Source organism: Prionailurus viverrinus, chromosome A3, assembly GCF_022837055.1.
Source record: "Prionailurus viverrinus isolate Anna chromosome A3, UM_Priviv_1.0, whole genome shotgun sequence".
Lineage (NCBI taxonomy): Eukaryota > Metazoa > Chordata > Mammalia > Carnivora > Felidae > Prionailurus > Prionailurus viverrinus.
The window spans coordinates 63440048-63465162 of record NC_062563.1 but is presented as its reverse complement, the minus strand read 5'-3'; the positions used below and the strand labels follow the sequence as shown (position 1 = coordinate 63465162).

Sequence of the window (25115 nt, the reverse complement as noted above, 5' to 3'; positions counted from 1 at the left end):
ATTTCAGAAACCATGTAAATAAAACAGGTATGGATTTCATCAACTGTAAATAAATAAGGATCTGGTGGATTCCGGAATGAGGTCAGAGGGTGTGACAGGAGCCAGTTTGTGGGGTTGGGGTGCCAAGGAAGTCTTCTAGGAGGAGGGAAAAGTCTTTAAAGGCTGGCTGAGATTTAATTGTTAGATAAGGTTAATTTTCTTCGATTGGAGAATTGAGTGAGGTTAGACTGATAGAGAGCCTGTGTTGCTAAATAAATTGTGAAGGTCTCATTGCCCAAGTACAAAGGAAGGAATCTTAGCACAGTGCTCAGCATTGTGGGAACCACTTTAGGCATATATAATGGAGTCTCTGTTGTCAGAGTTTAGTGATGGTTCAGTCTGGTTGAAAAGAGAGCTTATCCATGTGAAACAACCAACAGTGACGTGCATAAAGAAGTTCTAATTCTATAGTGCATATAATAAGTACAAGAATTCAGAAAAGAATTTGGACTGGAACAGTCAGGGGAGGCTTTGCTTTATAGGGGAGTTAGGTGTTTGAGATGGGTCCAGGAGCATTGGTGTGATTTGGAAACACTAAAGGTGGTAGGAAAAGAGCATGTCCAGATTGTGGACGGCATGGGTGAGGGCACACTGTAGAGAACACGTGTGATATATTGTGTGCCAGTAAGGGATAGAGCTGAAGAAGACCTGGTGTGTTTTGGAGAGCAGTACAAGATTTGATAAGAGACCAGTTGTAGCAGGCCTTAAATGTCAGCCAGAGGAATTTGGATTTGATCCAAGAGTTAAGAGGAAGTCAGTGAGCTTAGGCTTACACTGGTAAATAGGCTGCTGTCTCCATGCACAAGAGATACACTGAGGAGTGTGTTAAATCTTTCCAGCCTCTCCCAGTGATCAACAAAATTTCCAGCCCCTCCTGGTGGTTAGCAAAAGCTCCCTGGTAGCCATCTACCAGCTCTCTGTCACCTGGAAGCCCCTGTTGCCTGCCTGGCAGCTGGTAATGGGAAGAGAAATGCTTCCTGAGTGGTTCGTAGACTACATGGCTGTTGTCTTCTCAGCATTGCCAAGAGGACCATCAAGCCACAGAATGTATAGCAGGAAGGGAATTTAGAGATCATCTAGTCCAGTGGAATCCTTTTGTTAAGTAGAAGCTTAAGTGGGAGTTCAAGATGTTGAAGATAGTAGAGAGAACATATGTGGTACAAGCAGGGGTGGGGGCCTGGAGGCCCACCCGCATGGCCCCTCACCCACTGGGGGCCCCAAAAGGGACTAAGAGGAGCATCCCTATTTCAAAATAGGAATCTAATCCAAACCAGTATTTGTAGATGAGAAATTAGGCACAAGAGGGCAGGTGACTTCTTCCTACTTGACTTCCTACTTCCTACTTCCTTCTTCGGACGAGCCAGCCAGCTTCCTACTTGACAGATGTGGCTGGCTCCGGAGGTGGCCCATGTTGGGCTATAAATAGCAAATTTGTTTTTTGCCTCATGATCCATTTCCTTCTTCTACTGTGGCCTGATCATCCTCATAGCATATTCTGCAACCCCGTGCCCTTGGGCTGCCCGACACCCTTTCCCAGGAACTGCCCTCCTTGGACAGGGACCCATGCTCTAGACCTTTTGCCATCAAAAGTTAGCTATCGAAGACCCTCTTCCTTTAGAAATCTACTTTCAGCTAGCTGACTGCCACTGCCCCTTGAGCTGGCCAACAAATCGTGCTAGCATGTTACTAAGTTCTAATATGTACGTAAGTTCATTCTCCCGGATCATACTGCTGTTTTTCAGCAGCAGTCTTTGGAGACAGTACCCTTAGCTGAAGGCAGGTCTTCAGGCAACACACTGACCTGGCAGGAGCGCTTCTTTAGGCCTTGCTTGGCCTCCTGGTTCTCTGCCCTCATACTGAGCTGACTCAGCCCTGGCACTTGTGTCCTGCGTGGCCAGGCTTCAGATGCCTCCAGGAGGGCTTTTGGGGCATGTGGACTGGTCTTACATGAATAGACCAAAGGAGCAGCTTCAAGAGAAACCCTTCAGAGCCTCACTGTCCTTCCTATCCCCTGTGCATGATACCCAGGCTTCCTTAGCGATAGGATTGGCCCGCACACCCCTAGAAATAACATTTTCCGGGGCGCCTGGGTGGCGCAGTCGGTTAAGCGTCCGACTTCAGCCAGGTCACGATCTCGCGGTCCGTGAGTTCGAGCCCCGCGTCGGGCTCTGGGCTGATGGCTCAGAGCCTGGAGCCTGTTTCCGATTCTGTGTCTCCCTCTCTCTCTCTGCCCCTCCCCCGTTCATGCTCTGTCTCTCTCTGTCCCAAAAATAAATAAACGTTGAAAAAAAAAAAAAAAAAAAAAGAAATAACATTTTCCCAAGCAGTTTGGTGTACTTATTCCAGGGCTCCCTGCCTGAACCCAAAGCCCCTGTGTTTCTGGGTGACCACAGGGAGGGTCACGTTGAGAGGGACTTGGGGAACGGAAAAGTCTCTGACCTGCGTATGCACTTTGTGAAGTTGAATAGAGGCAGAGTATACTCGAGGTTAGCAGGTCTGGGTTCTGGTCCCTGTTCAGTTCTAAACCAACCACGCGGGGCTAGCCATTTTGTTTGGGACTCCATTTTTATCTGTAAAGGGGGAAGCTGTAACATGATGGTGGGAAACCGATGAGGGCAAGGAAGGATGTGGTGAGAAATGGGCATGAACGTACAGAAGAGCTGAGCAAATAGAGGAAACATCTATTGTCAGATAATTAAGTCTTTATCAACATAATCAGCCAGGTTGAAAATGGGCCTTTCTGTTGGCCCTTACAGGAACGGCTGTGCCTGGAGCCTGGCTTTTCACCAGACTGGATACAGGACACAACACCACAGCCTGTGGCTGCAAACCAAAATACTCTCCCTGTTTGGCATGGTGTCTCACTTTTCATCTGATTGTGTTTGGGACACATAGATATAATTTGTCTAAAAAACCTTGATTCTATTCTTAGTTTTTGCCCTAATCTTGGGCAGGTCACTTGAGCTATATGAGCTACTTTGTTGATCTGTAAAAAATGGGAATAATAATGCCTATTTTTTTCTTCCCTCTTAAGAATCTTATAAAGTAGAAGTATTTTTTGAAGACAAAACTTTTAATAAAAGGTAGTTGATATTATGATTATCATCATTACTATTATTACCAGAGATCATTTCCAAGTGTGTGCTTTGCCAAGTGCACGTTAACATAGTTCTGTTGACTGTGCTGTTGGAAATTCTCACCTTGTGATCTACATACAGACTTCTCATGCAGCTTCTTGAAGTTTTTATTCACCTTACTTATTTATCCTTTTTAATAATCCTGGGGAGAAGGTAGGGTTTGAAAAGAAAAGGGACTTCTGTTAACATTTTATATAATAACTGAAGCTATATATCCTCCAAGCCCCAAACTGTACAATAAAAGTTTTCTTGGATACTACTTTTTTCCCATAATTCCTAGCACATAGCTTATTAAGTTATTAACCAGCAATTTCTCTGGCAGCATATTAAACTTTACTTTTAAACAAGTCACAGAGGGGGGGAAACATGCATCTCTCATAAAAGGAATAAAAAACATACACCCTCTAAAACGATTTCCCCAGGCTTTGAACAAATCCCAAGCCCCACACAAGGTCTCTTTTTCCTCATTCTCTGCACATAACTTGAGTGTTAGTACATTAATGAGAAAAAGATGCCTAATAGAAAGATGGAAAAATATGAGGGCCTCTGGGGGGTGTGGGAGGCTCCCTGGGGGTCCTCTGAAAAGGCAGGTGAGCCTTAATGGAGGGAAAAGGCAAAGCCTTGGCCTTGAGATTGCGGGCTTCCTCTTGAGCAGCAGTTTTGCCAGGGAAGCAGAGGCAGCTGTGGCCTGGGCCCTGACCTACGCAGTGCCCTGGTGCCTTCGACAGACTGCCTGTGCCTTGTGGAGTGCCTACCCAGAACCCTGGTAAAGTGGTTGGGGCCCTGTTTTCACAGATTCCATTCCCTGGAACAAAAGCTGCTTTTCCAGGGGAAGCCCCATGTGCTGTGCAGCGCAATGCTGGAAGCTGGAAGCTCCTGGTCTCTTGCTTTGGGCATGGCAACTCGGTCAATTCCCTATAAGTTGGTCAACCACCAGAGCAGGGCATGAAGATGGCTTCACTTTAAAAGGAAAATTCAAGTAGGAGGGCTACAGGGCAGCCTCTATGTGTGGGTGTGAGTATAAACACTTGCAAAGCTCCGACCAAGGAAGGCTGGATGGAAGCTGGAGCGTACCATAAAAATGCAGCTCAGCCGTCACACCCCCTCAGGGGAGGGCAAGGTAAACGAGCAGCCCTGGGTAGCCAGCCAGATCCTGCGTGCTGCTGCCAGCTGGCCCTGCATACAGATCTAAATTCTGGATGTTACAGTGGGGGAAAATAACTTGTTTAAAAATATACATTCTGCAATTCATGACCATTTGGCATCTTGGTTTAAACAAATCCCCTATTGTTCCTCCAAGAATGCCATGTGATGGTTGCTTGGCTGGGGGCTGTGGTAAAAATGGAAATCAGCAGGGAGAGAGGGGTTCTTTTTTATTTAATTTACACTTCCACATTTATATGACTTAATGTGGCCTGCATCAAAGAAGTACCTCCTGGCTCTTAACCCATAACAGCTCTTCCTTTTATATCCAAATGTAAGGAGAGGCAACTCTGGTCTGTGGGCAGCTACCAATGCAAAGACATGAACTGCCTAGGTTTGCAAAGATGGCCAGCGGGATCTCTGGGAGACCAAAGGATGGTCAGCAAAACACTGTGTCAGGTCGCCCATTCGGATTGTCCTTGGAGACTGTTTTCTGATGGTTAATTAGGGAAGGTTTTCTTGGAGGACAGGCTTTGAAGTGAACTTTCAATAAAGGACATGGTGTGGCTGGACATATGTCACTGGGGAGATTGTAGCAGGATATGGGAGGATGTTCTAGACTCTTTTCCCCCTCTCCCTCTCCTACCACCTCTTCTCCCTCATTATTCTTCTCTTGCCCCTCCCCCCACTTCTCACCTGCCTTCTCTCCCCTTGCTCCCCACCTACTTTTTCTGGTTTTCTTCTTTCCAGCCTATTTTGGGCCTGATGGTGGTCCCTGGGATATTACTTCATTAACACCCTGGCTGGCTCCATGGTAAGAGGCTGCTAGTGCTTTTTGTGCATTGTGGTTGAGAGCGGAAGCCGTCTGAGTAGGAGTGAGGCTGTGTAGGGGCCAGCATTAGAGCCCGCAATGGGTTGTGATGAGCCCCTACTAGGACTCGAGCTCCAGAGTCATTTTAAGCCGTCATGCTTGTCACCTGCACCTGTCTGACTTTCTGGCCTTCATTTGTCCCTGCATGTGGCAGGCATGTTCTCACCATTGTATCTGCTCCAGTGAGCTCTCCTGCCTGTATTCCTTCTTCCCCTTCCCGAGCCAAATCCTTCCGTGTCTCCAGACCCCCTCCTCCATGACATTCCCTCTGATTGTTTTTTTATACCATAAGCTCTGCAAGATCAGAACTTTCTCCTCTCCCTCCCTTTCTGTCCCAAGTAGGATATCCCCCATGGTACTCAGTAAATGTTTCTAGATTAATGAGGTTAAGTCATGAGTCTGATTAGGCTTCTGGGGGAGTAGTTCCCTGGATATTAGAGTGATCTCAGACCCTGACTCTGTTGAAGTCCAGATACAGTCATTTGACTTAGAGACCTTAACAGGTACTAGCAGTCTACAGCCATAACAGCTATTTCCAGCCCTCTGAAGATGACAGTGAATGCTTCTGGGAGAGCGTAGTACGCCCAAAGTGAACTGTCTGTCCCTTCTAGGGGGCCCACCAAAGCTTCACACTAGTGAGTGGGGATCTCAGCTTTCCAGCATGGATTGGGCTGGTGGGGTCCCACTGGCAGCTTCAACCCTTTGGGGCTTTTGAGTTCTGAAAGGTCACTCCTAAGCTCTCCCATTGGGTGTTTCACTCATCCTCTATGATTTCCTGTTGTCTTCCCCTCCCATGTCTCCTTTGCATTTCTCATTATTCTCCAAACATGTCATGTGTCTTTGGACATGCTGCTTCTTCTGCTGGGGTCACTCTGCCCATGTTCTGTATCCCAGGCTTCTCATTCTCCAGCTTTTTGCCAAGTCACTTCCTGACTCACCCAGGAGGACTAGGCAGGTCCCTCTTCAACCATCCGTAATTTTTACTCTGTCAAACCCTTCTTTTGGGCCACCCCTCATACTCTAATATGATTGGTTGTTTGTTTCTCCCACTAAACTAGTGGCTTTCAAGATTTTTTGACAATCACTTGAAACAGATAATTTTACATATGACCTAATGTGTATGTGTGCTGTGTCTATGTGTGTATATATGTATACACACATGAATTCTTGCATAGTTTGAGATTGTGATAATATTTATATAAGACATGAACAGTCTGTTAAAAAAAATGCAACAGAGAGGAAATTTATTCAAGTTGTAGCATATTTAGTTTCAGGAATGTTTGCTTTCAACATATCCACCATCACTTTGGATACCAAGCATAACCCTGTTGAATCCATTCAGTATAATGCGGGGTGGTTTATTACCTGGAAGGGAAAAAAGGAGAACAAATCAATCAATGTTTTTACTTAAAATAATTGCATTTCATAAATTATTGACTTCTAACACCAAAGGTAATTTATTAAAAACTGATCCCGGGCAAGGACTTTTTGGAAACAAGTGAAGGAAATAGTGCACCTTGATGAACTCTGATTATATTTTCCTCCTCCCTTTCCCTCCCTCCCTCCTTCCCTTCTTCTTTTCCTCCCTCTCTGTCCCTCTTATCCTCCTCCTCTCCCTCCCTCTGTTGCCCCAAATCCTCTCTGTTTCCCCTCCCTCCTTCCTCTTCTCCTTCCCCTCCCTTCTTTTCATTCTGTTATGCTGGTCACCACTCATATGAATGTTGATTTCATAATCAACAAAATGGGTCATAACGTACAATTGAGAACACTATTCAGGACTCTAAGTTCCTTGAGGGCAGTGACTATGTCACTGAATCATTTTATCTTCATATTTCCAAACCCTGGCACTACTGAGAGCTCTCAGTAGCCTCTCAGTTAATGTTTTCCGAATGAATGGCCCTCAGTTAAGAACCTCTGTAGCCACCGGGATTCCGGAAGGGACAGGAGAAGTGAATAATTTATCTCAGACTTCCCAGGAACTCCTGCTGTCCTCTAGACACTGGGGCCATTGTGGACGTGTCTGGGGAGCCCTACTCTCTCCGCCCTGCGTTCTGCCTCCCCCCAATTTCCAGGAGAGAGGGCAGGAGGTTTAATGAAGTGCAGAGATTTCCCAAGGCAGAAATGGATTAATCAGGTTCTCAGGTGGTTATTTGTCAAGGGACAAATGTTTAAAAAAATAGAAGAAAGTGAGATTCTTAACAAGCCCTTTGTTCGATTTTATATGTGTAAACTTGGTCCTCCTAGTACCCGGGTCCTGCTGCTCCTTCCACAGCCTCCGTTCTGCCGTCTTTCAGCCCATCTGTTAGACCCTGACCATTTCTGACTTTTTTTTTTTTTTGAACACTCTAAATCTCTATTATACCATACCCCATGCCAGGATTTTTCCATTTGGGAGTAGAAAAAAATCCCCAAGCCCACCAAAACCCTGTGGGTTGGTTTCCTGTCCAGCTGGCTTGCTGTTCCCTGGGATTTTATTCCCATCATCAAAGTGGCTTCACAGACCGAGAACAAACCTCTGGCTCACCCTGAACTCACAGTGTACCATTCCCAAGTCCGAATAAATACCAAGTAATAGTGAGAGAAAGAGAAAGACAACACAATTATTTTCCTGACCTAGAAGCCAGTTCAGAGTGAGGCCCAACTCTAACTCCAGACAGGGATATTATGTGGCTGTGATTGTGGCTGAGGCTGTGGCCGTGGCTATCCTTGCGGGTAGAGCCAAGAACAGTGGACTCTAAGCCAGAATTTTTCTCTGATTCCGTCTCAGAGGAAAAGCCAAGGATGGACTCCCTTGTGGCCCCGACCCTCTGTTTCCTGGAATCCAAAGCAGCAGCATTTGAGGGAGTCCCCCACAGTCTCGTTGACTGTGTCAGACCTGGCCCAGAGCCTCTCTGTTATGGGGGCAGAGTGGTCCCGGAAGTGTCCCAAGAGTCCAGCAAGGTCGACAACTGGTGCCAGGTCCAAAAAAGATACAGAGCACTTCAACCAGGCATGGAGCCCTAAAGACTGCCTACCTTTCCTCTACTCATTTAGAAATTAAAAAAAAAAATACATTAACTTAGCTAAAAATATCATGGAAACTAGGCTCCTCATCAGAGTTGAAAATCAAACCAGCTTTCCAGAAATTTCCCTTTATGGTTCTGTATGGCTCCACCAACAGGAAAACAGCCAGGATGAAAAGCTATGACTCTAAGGCCATATGGGAACAGGCAGTGCATTTTTATACTAAGAAGCACCCAGTTGGAATGAAGTATCCTGTGTCCTGAAAGCCCAGCCTGCCTTATTCTTGTTCCTACTTTTCAGCACATTCTCTAATCTTCCCACCCTGATCTTCCCAGGTCTGTGGACAAGCCAGACTAATTCCTTCCCACGTCTGTTGCCGCCTCTTAGAATGCCCTTCCCTGTCAACTTTGTCTAGCTAAATTCTTCCCATCTTTCACAGCCCGGTTGGAATTACATCTTCATAAACCTTTTTCATTTCTCCAGTCCACCTTGATGTTCTTTCTCTTAACTCCTTACATCCTGTCCCAAAGTTTGCCGTTATTTTTGCCTCCGTAACTGGACAGAATTCTCTGAGGTCAGAAATCATCTCATGTACCTCACTTCCCAGGACTTAGCTCAAAGCTAGTGCTTTGAGGGGATTCCATCTGCTACCTGCAGGCCACTTACTCAGCCCTGTGTTACCTATCTAATGATTCATTAACCCCAGCATTGGCTCTTCTCACTTTCTTTCTTCAGTGCCCCTTTTTTTGGCAGAGGGAAGTCCTACCTGTTAAACAGTGGCAACACTAGAATTGCAAATTATACCATCAAAGAAGTTTTCATAAGCTGGGCCTTTCACAGGGAGTAGAAGAATAAAGACAGGAAATTAGAATTAAGAGAACTGGGGAAAATGAGATAGAAACAAAAGATAGGGGGAGGATTAGGGAGAAAAATTCCAAAAAGATAAAAGTTTTAAGCAACAACAACAAAAAATGGAACTGTAAAGTACTATAAGAAAATGTGGGACAATTAAAAAATTTTATATAAAATTTATATAAAAGTGTAAAACCCAGGAGGCATAAATAAAAATACTAATATATTTGGCTGCATAGAATTGAACATTAAATTGCAAAAAAAATATAAAGTTAAAAGACAAATGACAAACTGCAAAAACATTTGTAACCCATGTGACAAAAAGTAGATTTCCTCAATATACAAAGAGCTCCTATGAACCAATAAGGAAAAGACCCACAACATAACGGACAGGGGAGTTGAAAACATTACATAGAAAAGGCAATTCAAGTATCTTTTTTGAAAAGCATATGAAATGATGATCAATGTCACTTATAAGAAAATAATTGCAACTTCAAATGATGAGATCTTGTTTTTCACCCTGACAAAAGTCAAAAAGTTTAATAGTGCACTGTGTTGGTCAGGTTGTGGGAGACTAGAATTCTTACATGCTGTTGGTGAAAGTGTGAATTGGTATAATCTTTTTGGAGAGCATCTTGTCAAAATCCATCAAAATTTTAAATGTGCAAATACCTTGATTGATCTATTCAGCTTCTAGGAATTTCTCCCCTGAGTACTGATTTATATTTACAAAATTGATGTACATATATATTCTTCCTTGTTTTTAGCCAAGTATCTTAAACAATCTGCATTATTCCAAAAGGGGATTGGTACCTCTGACAGGGAGCAGTCTACAACCATTTAAAAAATGAGGCAAATCTCTGTTTTTAATGGAATGATATCCAAAATATAGAAGTGAAAAAAAGTAATGCCTAGAACTTAGCATATAGTAAACCACTATTTCTGTAAAAATAAACAAGTGGGTAACTATAGATAGATGCTTATAAATGAACAGAATGTCCCTGCAAGGACATACTGAAAATTAGTAATAGTGGTTGACTCCAAGGAGCAAAATATGAGTAGAGGGCGTTGGAAAAGAACTTAATTTTCACCACATGCCCTTTTATGCTGAATTATTTTTATGCCACGTGCACATGTTACCTATTTTTTAAAGCTCATTAAAAAAAAGTAGCTAGGTGCAGGTATGAAATTAGGCCAAATGTAGGGTATACATATAAGCCACGGGTCATGGTAGGGTAAGAGAGCGAGCAGATACTATAGAGGAGCAAGTCAGTAGGACAGAAATGAGGCGGGTCAGCAACAGAGAGACCTTGACACAAGATAGTTTTGTTTTAAATCATAAGTATCTGACTTGCTTTTCATCTGCCAGCCTAGAATACGGGCATTTTGGGACAGAGTAGGGAAATGGTAAAACTGTTAAAATGCAGGGAATGAGAAAGATGGGTTTAGGGGCCAAGTGTATGGAATCTCACTGGCAGCATCCCTGTGCCATCCCATAATCTTAAGTTGGAAGCAGAACCGGGCGGGAACAAGCACCGATGGAGCATGTGCCATGACCAGGCAGCGAGGCGGTGTTCTGGTCGCTGTGGCACCTCGGAAGCTCACAGTGACTCACTCTGTGGTGATTAGGGTTCCCATTGTACAGGTCAGGAATGTGATTCAGGTCACAGGAGTAAGCAGCAAAGCCAGGATTCAAACCCAGATCTGTCCCTACTGTTTTTACTACTTAGGCTGAATTATTAGTACACCAAGGAGGTTGGGGCCCTTTTCATGGTCAGTCTGAACTGAGGCTCAGAGCCAGGGGACCTTCAGCACTGTTCTCAAAAGAAAGTCTTCATTTTTCCTTTTTTTTTTTTTAATCCAGACCCCTAAATCCAGGCCCACTTTTTTCCAGCATGTGATTCAAAGAGTAAAGTGAACTCCACATATTGAAAGAAGAAAAAATTCCATTTATTGGGAAAGGAATGTCTGTCGCAGTGTTTGTTAGCCCTTCTGTGTGTTTGTTTTTCGGCTGGTTATTTTAAGTCCATAGGTATGGTTTGTCCTATGTGATTGCAGTTCTCCTTCTCCAAAATGCTAAGTCAGTGATACTCGTAACCAATGATTTTCCCCCAGATCTGTCCACTTAAGAGGAAAATAATAGAATATAATTCCCTCTGCCAATCTCCTTGTTTTCAAATAACTAGGATAGGATATTGGTTTTTGTTTGTTTTCAGTTTGTTTTATTTGGAACCAGAGCATAGAGTTTTATCTGTTCTTTACATGTGTATCCCCAACCTCCACCATATGCTCTAGGATTTCATTTCCTCACTTGACTTACTGACGTGTCCTCACCATTGGTGATTATCTGTCTTTTTTAGCATTCACCGTAACTCCGTAAGCCTCATGATATGCCTGTTACAAAATACCTTTTTCTCTTCTGTGACCTAGGCCTCGGGGAGAGAAAATATCAATTTATCTGCTGTTCTTTACCTTTCTAGGCAAAATCCATGTTTGGTGACCAGAGCTGTATATATTGATATTCTCTTCCTGTTGACTCGCTGCCTTGACAAACCCACAAAAGGCAACCAGCCAGGTATGATTCATAGTTACATCATATTTTGGAACAATTACGGATCTTTGAAATACAGGTGGGGTTTCGAGTGGTTGTACCACACACTCCCCCAGCTTCTACTTTTGTAAAACTAACCACACATCAAAATTAAGCATAGCGTCATATGTCTACCTCATAGAAGCTTCTCAAGGAAACCTGTCCTTGTTTAGTTGGAAGTTTGCTATTTATTTTCAATTTGATCATTCAGGAAAGAGTTTGGACTCTACTCAGATGCCCTCTGTATTTCAGACACCTTGGCTTTTTTTCCTCTTCCATGCATTTTCTTTGGTAGTTTGTCATTTTCAGTAACTGAGAGTCCATTCTGCTCCATTCCGTGGACCTTACTGGGCTGGGCTCATTTGATCCTGGAGCCTGCATACCTGAGACTCAGTCTCAAATTTGCCCTTCACTGCTTTAAGCTCTGCCTTGAGGTATGTTCCTTGGTCAAGTATGTTTCCTCGTATGGGGCCCCAGATCCATATTACAATTGTTCTATTTTAATCATGATTCACAGAGTGGTTTTCTTAAAATGGAGAAGGGCAACTCCAAATTAAAAAAAAAAAATTTTTTTTTTGATGTGTTTATATAAGAGGCTGCAGGAAGTGCTGTACATGAGTTCCAGGCCACAGACTGAAACTGATTTTCATCAACACAAACTGGAATGCAGGGTAATGAGCCTGCAACTGGTTAAAATCAGCCTCTTCTAATTGATTAGGCCTGTCTAAAAGAGGCTACAATTACAAAGTCACATTCTGAGTACAAGCAGGCCAGGCTTTTCCTCTGTTACATTTAGTCTGTCAATGATTTCTTGTCTTCAGTAAATATATTCAGGCTGTCAGAGTCCGGCTCTGTCCATATGGAACCCTGTTCCCAAATTCAAACCAATTTAAATTGCTTTGAGGGGGAGGTGCGAAACCATCTCACCCAGATCAATGTATATTAGCCCACAAAGCCCCTGTGGCCATGCAGAGGTAAGAAGAACCTGCCTGGGCTTTCATCAGCTCCACATCCCTGCACAGGGGGAGCTGTTGTATACGTTTGGTAGAATAGGATCAAATAGTTTTATAGTTGTAAAACGGGCCTACTTTATGCCTCTTGTCCCAGCATAATTATTAATGGTGCCCCCCTTTCCTCTTACAAGTGTCCCGGTTTGCACAATAAGTTATAGATCACCTTCGCTGTAGGAAATCCCAGGGTTGCGCCACCATATTTTACACTTGAACTAGGGTGCAGAGATTATAAATTGGGTGTTACCAAATAAGTTGTTTTTGGGTTTCCTCTATTTTTATATTTCAGTTCCAAATTCCATATAGCTTTATAATACTTCTCTACTTGGTAGCTAAAGGTCTTTGGCGGTGAAAGAGTTGCTCACGACTAACAAGTCCAGTCGTTAGAGTGGTTGACTGTAATCATCAGTTTATTTGGACTGAGTTTTTCTTGATGTATTAGTACCTTTATTCCTTGTCCGGAGGGACATTCCTTGAATGTTTTGGAATTCCCTACTCTGTTCTCCAACCACCCACCCTTTATTGATGGCTGGTCTCCTTCAGGAAGATGACATTGGCCTTTTTTGAGCCATCCTTCCCTCCAAAGTCTTGCAGTATTTGGAATTTGTACCCCAGTTAAATGTGGTCACAAGCTGTGGTTTATTACTCAACAGTATTGCACTTGGATCGATGCATCATCCCTCTTCAGGTACTTTGCAGAGTAAGATGCGTGGGGGTGGGTACTCTTGCCCTTATTCTGTTCTGAAAGCCATAGCCCTAACTATTTTATCCTGCACTGCCCAATATGGCAGGACTCCTGAGCACTTGAGATGTGGTCCATCCAAATTGGAATGTTTTGTAAGAATAAAATACACACCACATTTCAAAGAGTTAGTATGAAAAAAAGAATGTAAAATTTCTCGTTAATTTTTTTATATTGATTACATGTTGGAATGATAATATTTTTGATATATTGGGCTAAATAAAATGTATTGTTAAAATTAATTTCACCTGTTTCCTTTTACTTTAAAAGATGTAGCTGCTGGAACATAAAAAATTATATATATGGCTCATGTTATATTCCTAACAGACAAGTAAGGATTTTATCCAGTCCTTTGGTGTTTGCCCACATAAGCCACAGATGCGTGTGCATGTCTGTGTCTATCTGTATGAATGTATGTAATCTTATAGTACATTCACACAAATAGTACTAACAAATTTTCCTTCTTTGAGGATGGAACTAGATTTTTAGAACTAACCAAATGTCAAATGTGATGGCAATTAAAGTGGATGGCACTGTTTAGGATAAAAACAAACTATGAGCTTAAAGTAATGAAATCTATTCTTATGTGTTTCATAAATTGTTTCCAAAGGCAGTTTGAGCAACAGCTAAATATATCACCAAACAAGATGATCACTTATTTGGATGAGTAGACTACAATATGATTTTGAAATAATGTCATGACATTATAGTGTTACCTTGCAAGTAACTTGAAAGAATGGATCGTGCTGTAGATTCCTTGTCCCCCAGCTAAGTACATAGCAGGCCCTAACTATGAGGGTTTGTTATTAACTGATAGAAATGCAGAGTTTTCCTCAGTTTTTAGAATAGTAACAATTGTCATCAAGATACAAAGTCTTATTTAAATTCATGCATCAGTCAGATGTAAATTTATTTTCTGATTCAAATGTTATGTTTATATCATGTGTATGTTTGTAAATGTGTGCATATCTACCTCCATTGTTAGCTCACGAAGCTGAGAATAAGGGAGTATATCATTTAGGCTCTGAAGCCATATCCCTGGATTTGAATCCCAGGTCTGCCGTTTACTAGTTTTGTGACCTTAGGCAAGTCAATGAACCTCTCTGAGACAGTTTTTCTCAATTGTAATTAGGGGTGATAACAGGATCTATATCTTAGACTGGTTTTCAACTAACATATGTAAATTCCTATGTATAGAATGTGCTTTGCATCACACAGAATAAGTGCTCAATAAATATTAGCTACTGTTAATATTATTATCATCATTATCACTAGCTAGAAACATGCATCTAATCCAGTACCCTGCAGCCCCTCACATTCACAGCTCTCCTCTTATTTTAAACATCTTTGGGAAAGAAGAAATGCCTGCTTTCCTAGGAAAATACTGAAGCATGGCATACCTGGGACAGAATGTCAGGAAATCCACTTGATTAAGGATGCTCCTGCCCCTCTGACTGATTCAAAAAAAGGGTCATTTTTTGTTGTGGTTCATTTATTTCTTTATTCATCAGAAGTGACATGTTGGCATCAGACTCATTGAGCACCTGTAGCTGGAGATACACATGCATATGATTTGGGCTTGTAAGTAGGCACAGTAGGGTTTGCAGGTATTACAAAGGAAGTGTGTGTGGGATACATTGGAAGCACCAAAGAATGGAAAGTCATTTTTTTTTTAAGCTTTTAAATTTATTTTGAGAGAGAGAGCATGCACACACAAGTGGGGCTTGAGAGAGAGAGAGAGAGAGAGAGAGAGAGAGAGAGAGAGAGAGAATCCCAAGCAGGCTACATGCTGGCAGCACAGAGCCTGACATGGGGCTCGATCCCACGAACTGTGAGATCATGACCTAAATCAAGAGTCGGGCACTCAACCAGCTGAGCTACCCAGGCGCCCCTGGAAGGTCATTTTTTCTTGGGAAGGTGGGGAGACTTCAGTTGAGCAGAATTTTGAGGGTGAGTAGAGATTAACCGCATGGTCAAGGTAAAGGTGGGCATTATAGACAGAAGGAAGACCATGGCCAAAGCCACAGAGACACGAGTCAGCACAGCCTTCAGAGAGCTAGGACAATGACCAGAGTATCAGTTCAAGACCAGGCAGGTATGACTGGAAGGGAGGCTGCAGAGGCAGGAACTCAATCACGAAGGACCTCGTAGGCCAGTCTGAGGAGCCTGGACTTGACCCTGTAGACAAAAGGAGATCATTGAAGGACGTAAGACAGAGAGTAGCATTGTGTGGTTTTTTAAGACAAGGAGACATTTCCTTCTTTGCCCTCGTCCTCATAGAATTCTTAGGACCCTTATGAACCAAGTTCCTATTGACGCTGAAAAAGAATGTAACTGAAAATCCATTAATGGAATGTCAGGGGGATTTGTCCAGACCTTGTGATCATCGGCACTGGGGGTCTAGGAGGTGGGAGTGGGGAGCAGAGAACCAGACTGAAGTTAAAGGCAGCACAGTGCTTCAAAACACTTGTCTTAGAATGGTGCTATCATGGGAGTTTCTTTCTCTTATTTTCCATTTTATGAATCTTACACACCATGATTCTGTTTTATTCATATGGGTGTGTGTACTTGCATTTCAGCAGTAAATGAATCTAACTGAATCTTTAAAGTGCTTAATTATTCCGAAAGAAGTGAAGTAGTATCAGTTTCAGGGAAACTTTTTTTGGTTGGAGGAGGGTCTGTCCATCTCCTCTCAAACACTATTCTGTACGTGACCTTGGAAAGCTATTTCTATCTCTGAAGTGTCTCAGAACCACATTGAGGGGCTGGGGCATAAACAATGAGAAAAACAGTGAGGGGAAAGGCAGAGAAGACGATTAGAAAAGCTTAAGATAATGATGTGTTTTGTGTGATTCAGACTTTTATCTTCATGCTTCCCCAGCCTTTGAGGTTTCCTCAGCCATTAACTAGGTTTTAAAAATTCCAGATCTGGGGGTTTTGTTTTGAGTTCTAACGTGATTTAAACCCACAAGGACGCTCTGTCCCCTGTATTCTTTTTCCTCTTCTGAATCCATCTGTCATCATTCGTATGCATCAGTTTCCTGCTAGAAAGAAAATTATAGTCTCCAGTTGGAGCTGGGGGGTGAGGAAGAAGAGGACTAACTGCCACAAGCACTTCGGGGTTGCCTTGCAGGCCTGGGCAGGGATGGGAGACAGAGCTTTCATTCTCACTGGAAACCCACCTTCAGTTTTTCCTTCTCAGGCTGGACATTTTCCATCCTCCTTCCACAGAGTATAAGTGATCTCAAAAGGCTGTTTCCCTTCCCCTGAAATGTATATAGGATATCCGGCATACTCTTGTCCTCAGGAAGCATTTTCAATACCCTCTTCCTTATAGGGATCATCGTAATTAAAAAAAAAAAAATTTTTTTTAACATGTATTTATTATTGAGAGACAGAGAGACACAGAGCGTGAGCGGGGGAGGGGTAGAGAGAGGGGGAGACACAGAATCCGAAGCAGGCTCCAGGCTCCGAGCTGTCAGCACAGAGCTTGACGCGGGTTCAACCGTGAGATCATGACTGGAGCCGAAGTCAGACGCTCAACCGACTGAGCCACCCAGGTGCCCCGGGATCATCATAATTTTTGACCAACAGCTATTGAGCGCCTACCGCCATGCCAAGCACTGTGCCAAGCGTTTTGTGTGCATTAGTAAGGGAGGTACTAGTGGTCCTTCGTGTTAGATGTGAGGAAACCTAAGGCACAGAGAAAACCGGCCAAGTGTCTCATGTGTAGTGAGACAGAAGAGCCTGGCTCTCCAGGCGTCGACGCTGTGGCCCTGCAGCCCAATCGGGGCCAGAATTAGGAAAATCTCTACCTTGGGGAGGAGTGCCCTAGAACCCTATTGGTTGTTTTGTCTTCCCATTCCTCTTCCTCTCTTGTAGAACCCCCAGGCCTTAGAGAGGGATCCCCTCTGTAGGAGTTTCCAGATCATAGGCTTTCATGGGGATTTTCTTGCCTCATTTCTGTCTCTCCTGTGCCAGCAGTATATGCAATAACATGAGAGTATACCGGGGACACAAGCAGTTACTAGAAAGAGAAAGCTTGACCGCTCCCAGGCAGCCACCTGCCCTTTTTCCCTTCACAAGTGGACCTACGGCCACTACATGAAGCACTTCCCAATTCCAGGCTGCTGGTGACTGCGTTCTGTGGTTCCTTTGTTAGTTGAGATTTATAGTTCAGATCTCATCATTCCGCCAAATGCAATAAGCATTTTGTGTTACTAGAATGTAACTTTTATTGTTATTATTTTTCCTCTAAATGCCTTAAAAGTGACCAGCTTATGAGAGTGAAGTCAGAATCCCTAAGTAGTCTAAATGCCAAGTCAATGTGCTTTGTAGATCAATGTAAGATTAGAAGACAGGCTCTCATTTATTACTGCTTGTATTTATATAATGGAAGTTAGGTAATGTAAGCACTCCCAAAGGCCAGCTTAGATGTTGATGATGGTCAAATGCTAAAATCTGTGACAAGTATTCAACAATGCCTTGTATTTGTACCACCTGGAACGTGAATAATATATGTGTGACATGAATAAGTATAAGGTCAATGATTTTTATGACATACTAACTTCCTTTACTTAAGTTCCTGGGAAATATAGCCAAACAATTACAGAGTATAAAAACATTGGCAACTTACAAACACCTGCTTTGATTATTTGGTCTAATTAGGTTAAATTTAACCAATCCCATCTGAACAAATTGAAAACAATTCTTATCTGTTCCCTTGGTCATGCACTTTTATCGGTGTTGGATGCAGATGTGTTTAATATGACACAGTTGGTGCTGTTCTCTCAGCTCTGGGTGGGAGATAAAAGGGAATTGAGAACATATTTTTAAAGTCTTCTGGGGACTTTTTATTTCTGGGCCTACAGCTATGAAATTTCAAGAAAAAAAAACAGGCTTTGTTGTCAATAAATTAGTTGCTTTTCTCCAAAACACTAAACTGTCATCTGAATGGTTGCTTTTGCCAAAAGTATCTTTCCCAGGGAACAGCGAGCTCCTAAAATAAGCAGATGATTCTAGCTGCCTTTCGGAAGTCAGAATAATACAGGATGTGTTATTAGATTGCTGGGTTCATGTGGTGTTTACCCCTCGTTAATTCCAAGCCTTGGTGCTGAGTACATAGGCCCACGGTTCTTAGAATTTTAGAGTTTCGAGACCATTTAATCAGTAGGTGGAATGGAAACTATAGCAATTAAGTGACTTGCCCAAGGTCACACGGCTAGTTAGTAAAATAGTCAAGCTTCCCTGGTTCCTGGTGCAGTGCCCATTTCCATGACCAAAATTAAGAGCCTCGTAGTAGCGTGAGTTGGGCCGAGTGTCTAGACCTGTAACGGAGCTATGTCATGAAACCTTCTTACCCACATTTCCACCCCAAGAGTAAAATACTGTTCAAATGAGCAACTGGGGTCTCAGATCATCTGTGATTTCAGTTTTTCTCTGCGTTCCTATATTGCCCCACTCCAACAGCCCTCATCACAGATAATCTGTGTCCATTAAACTAGTTAAGCAAATTGTTTTTGAAAACTTATTCTGGACACTTCATATAAATGGAATCATACAGCATGTGGCCTTTTGTGTCTGGATTCTTAATGTTTTCAAGGTTCATCCATCTTGGATCATGAATCAACACTGTTCTTTTTTTATGGCAGAATAGTATTCCATTGGATCAGTATACCATGTTTTATTTATTCATTAGTTGATGGATTTTGGGGCTGTTATAAACAATACTGTTATGATTCATGGACAAGTGTTTGTGGGGATGTATGGTTTCAGTTCTCTTAGGTATTGACCTAGGAGTAGAATTGCTGGGCCGTATGCCAGCTCTAAGTTGAACTTTTTGAGGAATTGGCAAATTGTTTCCAAAGAGATTGCATCAGTTTACATTCCTCCTACCAGCAACGTATGAGGGTTTCAATTTCTCCACATCCTTGATGGCACTTGTTATCGTCCATCTTTTTTATTATAGCCATCCCAGTGGGCATGAAGCAATATTGCATTGTGCTTTTGATTTGCATTTCCTTTATCAAAGGCTAGTGATGTTGAACATACTCTCTACTGCTAACTGGCCATTTGTTTATCATCTTTAGGGAAATGTCTGTTCAGATTCTTTGCCCATTTTTTAAAATTTAATTTATTTTTTTAATTTACATCCAAGTTAGTTAGCATATAGTGCAACAATGATTTCAGGAGTAGATTCTTTAGTGCCCCTTCCCCATTTAGCCCATCCTCCCCTCCCACAACCCCTCCAGTAACCCTCAGTTTGTTCTCCATATTTATGAGTCTCTTCTGTTTTGTCCCCCTCCCTGTTTTTATATTATTTTTGCTTCCCTTCCCTTATGTTCACCTGTTTTGTATCTTAAAGTCCTCGTATGAGTGAAGTCATAGGATATTTGTCTTTCTCTGACTAATTTTGCTTAGCTTAATACCCTCTAGTTCCATCCATTTGCCCATTTTTAAATTGGGATATTTGTCGTTTTATTCTTGAGTTGTAAGACTTCTTTATATATATGGATATTAATCCCTTATCAGTTATATGATTTACAAATATTTTCTCTCATTCTGGGGGTTGTCTTTTCACCTTCTTGATAATGTCCTTTGATGTATAATTTTTAGTTTTGATGACATCTAGTTTATTTTTTCTTTTGTTGCTTGTGCTTTTGACATCAAATCTAAGAAACCATTGCCAAATCCAAGGTCACAGAGATTTGTACCCATGTTTTCTTCTTTCTTCTAAAGACTATATAGTTTTATCTCTTAACATTTAGGTTTCTGATACATTTTGAGTGAATTTTTGTATTTGGTGTGAGGTACAGGTCCAGCGTACCTCAGGATTGCGTGTGGCTATCCATTTATCCCAGCACTATTTGTTGAAAGACTTTCATTATCCTTTCCCCCATTGAATTGTCCTGGTACCCTGGTCAAATAATCAATTGACCATAAATATATGAATTTATTTCTGGACTCTCAATTCTATGCTATTGTTCTACATGTCTGTCCTTATGGCAGAACTATACTGTCTTGATTTTCATTGCTTTCTGGTAACTTTTGAAATCAGAATATAAGTCCTCCAACTTTATTCTTCTATTTCAAGAGTTTTTGGCTGGGTCCCTTATATTATCATAAAATTTTAGGAAGTTTGTCTGCTTCTGCAAAAAAGGAAAGAAAGATTAGCTAGGGTTTTCATAGGTATTGTGTTAAATCTGTAGGTCAGTTGTCATTACAACAATATTATGTCTTCAGGTATTCAGATCAGAATACAGGATGTCCTTCCATTTGTTTAGATATTCAGCAATTTCTTTCAGTGACGTTTCTTTCATGAACGCCTTTTGTTAAATAATTTATTCCTATGCTATTCTTTTTATGCTATTGTAGGTGGAATTATTTTCATAATTTCAATTTTAGGTTATTTGTTGCTACCATATGGAACTATAGTTGATATTTGTATATTAATCTTTTATCCTGCAACCTTACTGAACTCATTTATTAGAATTTTTTTGGGCTCCTTAGGATTTTCTATATATGAGATCATGTCATGTGCAACATAGTTTTTACTTCTTCCTTTCCAATCTGGATGCCTTTTATTTATTTTTCTTGCCTAATTGCCCTGGCTAGAACCTCCTGTACAGTGTTAAATGGAAATGGCAAGAACAGACATTCTTGTCTTTTTGGGACCTTAAGGAGAGAGCTTTCTTCACCAGTCAGTATGTTGTCAGCTGTGGGTTTCTCATAGATAATCCTTTAACAGGTTGAAGAAGTTTCCTTTATTTCTAGTTTGTTGCATCTTTTTACTGTGAAAGGGTGTTGGATTTTGTCAAATTCTTTTTCTGTATCTATTGATATTGGATTGAGATGGATCATGTGTTTTGTTTTTTACTTTTATTAGTATAGTGTGACTCATGACTTTTTATTGCTGAGTAGTATTCCATTATATGTATGGTTTATATTAAATCACCAGTTGAAATACATTTGGGCATTTCTACTTTTTGGAGATTGTGAAGAATGTGGCTCTGAGCATTCATGTAGAAGTGTTTCTGTGGGTCATGTTTTTATTCCTGTTAAGTAAAACCTAGGAAGGTGATCACTGGGTTATGATAAGAATTACAAGAAACTGCCAAACTTGTTTTCCAAAGGGGCGTACCACTTTGCATCCCCACCAGCACTATATGAGAGGTCTAGTTGTTCAACATCCTTACCTAGACTTGGTATTATTGTCCCTCTAGTAGTTCTTCTATACCTGTATATTTTTGGTAAAATGTCTATTCAAACCTCTTGCATATTTCTTTTTTAAGTTGAGTTCTCTTATTGAGTCTTAGAGTTCTTTATTCTGAATATAAGTCCTTTATACAAATAGATATTTTCTACCTGTCTGTTGTTTATCTTTTCATTAACAATGTCTTTTGAAGAACAAACATTTTGAATCTTGATAAAGTCCAATTTATCAATTTTTTCTTTGTTTTATACTTTTTGTGCCCTAGTAAAGAAGTCTTTATCTATCCCAAAGTCACAAAGATGTTTGGTCATGTTTTCTTCTACAATTTTATATATAAGGTGTTACATTTAGCTCTTTGATTGACATCAACCAGATTTTCATGTATCTCATGAGATAAGGTTGAAGTTCTCTTTTTCATTTCTAGCATACAAAAGGCCAATTGTTCCAACACCATTATTTCTTCAAATATTTTTTCCAGCCCTTTCCCTTTTTCTTCTCTTTCTGGGACTCCACTCAGATGTGTATTAGGTCACTGGAAGTTGTCCCACACATCACTGATGCCCTGGCAGGTTTTTCTATCGGTGTTTCGTTTTTGATAGCTTCTAATTCATGTCTCTAAATTCACTAGTCTTTTCTTTTGCAGTTTTTAATCTGCTGCTGACTCCATCTAGTGTATTTTTTTTATTTCATATATTATCTTGTTCAGTTCTATAAGTTTGATTTGTGTCCTTTTAATATCTTTCATATTTCTCTTTATCGTTTTCCATGTTTCTCTAGATTCTTGCCCATATGTAGCATGTTTATAGTAGCTGTTATTATATCCTTGTTTCTACTTCCATTATTATTATTGTTACTTTGGGGTCTATTTTTATTAATATTTCTCCCAGTTATGGGTCATGTTTTCCCATTTTTTGCATGCATATAATTTTTTACTGGTGCCAGACAATATTAATTTTATGTTGTTGAGTGTTGGATTTATTTTATTCCTTTAAAGTGTTGGATTTTAGGGATGCCTGTGACTCTTGATCTCAGGATTGTGGGTTCAAGCCCCACTTGGCCATAAAACTTAGTTAAAAAAATTAAAATTAAAAAAAGTGTTGGACTTTGTTCTGACATATGGTTGTTACTTAGGATCCATTGGATTGCTTTTGGATCCATGCCAGGGCCTGCTTTTTTTTTTTTTTTTTCCTAGAGAGAGAAGTGAGCAAAGGGGAGGGAGAGAGGGAGAGAGAGAAAGAGAGAGAGACATGGGACTCGTGTTTTTACCCAAAGCGGGTGTGGATCTCACCCAGAGCGGTGCATGAGCTCACAAACTGTGAGAACATGACCCGAGCTGAAGTCAGATGCTTAACCACGGAGCCCCCAGGTCCCCCAGGGCTTGCTTTTAATAAGCTCTGTTTTGGCGGGTCCAATCTGAAGAGGAGCCTTTAGTTTAATGCAAATGTAGCTCCACTAACAAGACCTTTCTCGGTCTCTACCTGATGCCCCATGTATTACAAGGTTTTTCTACTCTAACTGGTGAGAGCATGAACTACCAGGAGCCGAGCTGAGCTTCCAGAATTGTTGGGCCCATGGCTCTCACGGTTCTTTCCGCAGCCTCATGGAGTTTCACCCCTCATACATGCACATCGGTGTTCAGCAGAGACTCAGTAGGTTGCCTCTGCAGATCTTTGTTTTTGTACAGATACCTCGTGTTCACTATTCTGACCCACAAATTCCAGCTGCCTCCCCAAACTCAGAGCTTTCATCTTCTCCACTCAGCAAGATCTCTGGGCTCTGGGGCTCCCCTGCTATGGAAATTGCCTCTAGGTAGTAGTCTGGGGCAGTGGTGAGGCTTACCTTGTTTGTTTGGTCTCTGAAGGATCACACTGCCCATATCTAATGTTTATAAACAGTAATTTGTCACATTTTGTCCAGTTTTCTAGTTGTTTATGGCACAAGGGCAATTCCTGTAACAGTTAAACCTTGGTGGCCTGAAGCAAAAACCACTTGCATCACTTTGTTTTGAAACCTCTTGATGCCTCAACTGTACAATGGGGCTAATATGCTCTGAAGACCGGGGTGATGAAGGTCACATTAAAAAAATATATATGAAAACTTGAAAAGTTATGTCCCAAGAAAGGAAAAAATCCAGTGTTGGAAGAAAAGCAGCTATCAGGGAGGGGAAAAAAAAGAAAAGAAAAGAAAAGAAAAGCAGCTATCAGCAGTTAAAACTGATAGCAAAAACAAAGAAATGCATCATCTCATGCAGAGCAGGAGACAAAGCTTCTGTTGGTCCCATGGCCAGGTACACTTACTCCCAGGCTTACCTCCGTTGCTCATCTGGCAGAATGTACTTAACTTCTCCCTCCATGATGGGGCTGGATTTCACGCTAAATAGCATAGACTCTGTTGGATCTGCCAGCTCTGCTGTACCTCACAGCATCATTCATGTGGGTGTTAGTCCGCAGCCCAGTAGTGCCAGAAACTTCTTGAGTCTTAGAGTCAGTTTTTCCCAGAACTGTGAACTGTGGCACCTGCAAGGGACTGAGATAGGTGGTTCTGGCTTCTCTCTTATCCCAGGAGACAAGACAGAGGTAAGCCCCAGTTACTTAAAGGAATCTTCCCAGCTAGCTACCTCCTTTCAAGTTGATTTCACACTGTATCTCATTGCCTAAGGGTGGAACAGAAGCCCCAGGTCTTTTGTGGGGAAAAGGCAGATCTAAACCAGGACGTCTAGAGTGTGATGCTAGGGAAATTCCTGATTTCCTAATCTTGTCCTTAGTAGCCAGTCACTGACAAAGAACCAGAAGCGCTGTTTGCTCAGAAGTAATTTTATGTTTGTGTCTTTGGGTTGTCATGTGTTTATCCACAAGTATTTCCTGACTTCCCCCTTGTGTTGGACAGGGGCCGATGGGATGGTGGGTGGAGTCCAGAAGTAAACCTTGGTCCCACCCAATGCCTGATGAGCTCATTTTTAGCCCAAATCCTTTTAGAGATCACTCCCAGAGCAGTCTCCCAAGCACCCTAAGCACAGGGACTAGGTTTTTATTTCCATGGGTTGACAAGATAGTCTTCAGATGGTATTCTCAGAAGCTCATCCTCCTTCCACAGCAGCAGATAAGGAATTCTGTGCTTAAAAAAAAAATACATGCCTTTGAGAATATGCTGGGGACAAGGGAAGGAGGGAATATTTTCAAAGGGATGGGTAAACAGGGCATAAAGGGATTCAGAGACCTGGAAACAGAAGTAGGCAAGAAATAAGCAGCCAGCACCAGTTCATGGTGTTTCTCAAGACAAAGTTAGTCTCCAGATCCTTCCACCAGGTCATTCTACATGTTGGTTAGTGGAGGGGCCCCCGGGGTCAGGATTACGGTGCATTGGGAGGCGCAGAGGATTAAATCCAGGAATGGAATTTCCCTTCGATAAGGAGAAGCCAAGATTTATTAAATCAGTTGATTTGTTGTTGTTGTTGCAGTTCCTATGGTTTCCTTTTCTCCCCAAATATATATATACTTTTTACTGACAAATTGCGCA

At 41.8% G+C, this 25115-nt stretch overlaps 1 protein-coding gene across 4 annotated transcripts in view; it reads left to right on the top strand.

The window, feature by feature from the left end:
• The window catches only part of THADA (THADA armadillo repeat containing), a 330132-nt gene that overhangs the window by 239032 nt on the left and 65985 nt on the right, over positions 1 to 25115 (top strand). For all 4 annotated transcript variants that reach the window (XM_047852046.1, XM_047852045.1, XM_047852044.1 and 1 more), the window contains exon 31: positions 11526 to 11620. In XM_047852046.1, the coding sequence (XP_047708002.1) occupies positions 11526 to 11620 (95 nt within the window). The remainder of the gene's footprint in view (positions 1 to 11525; positions 11621 to 25115) is intronic.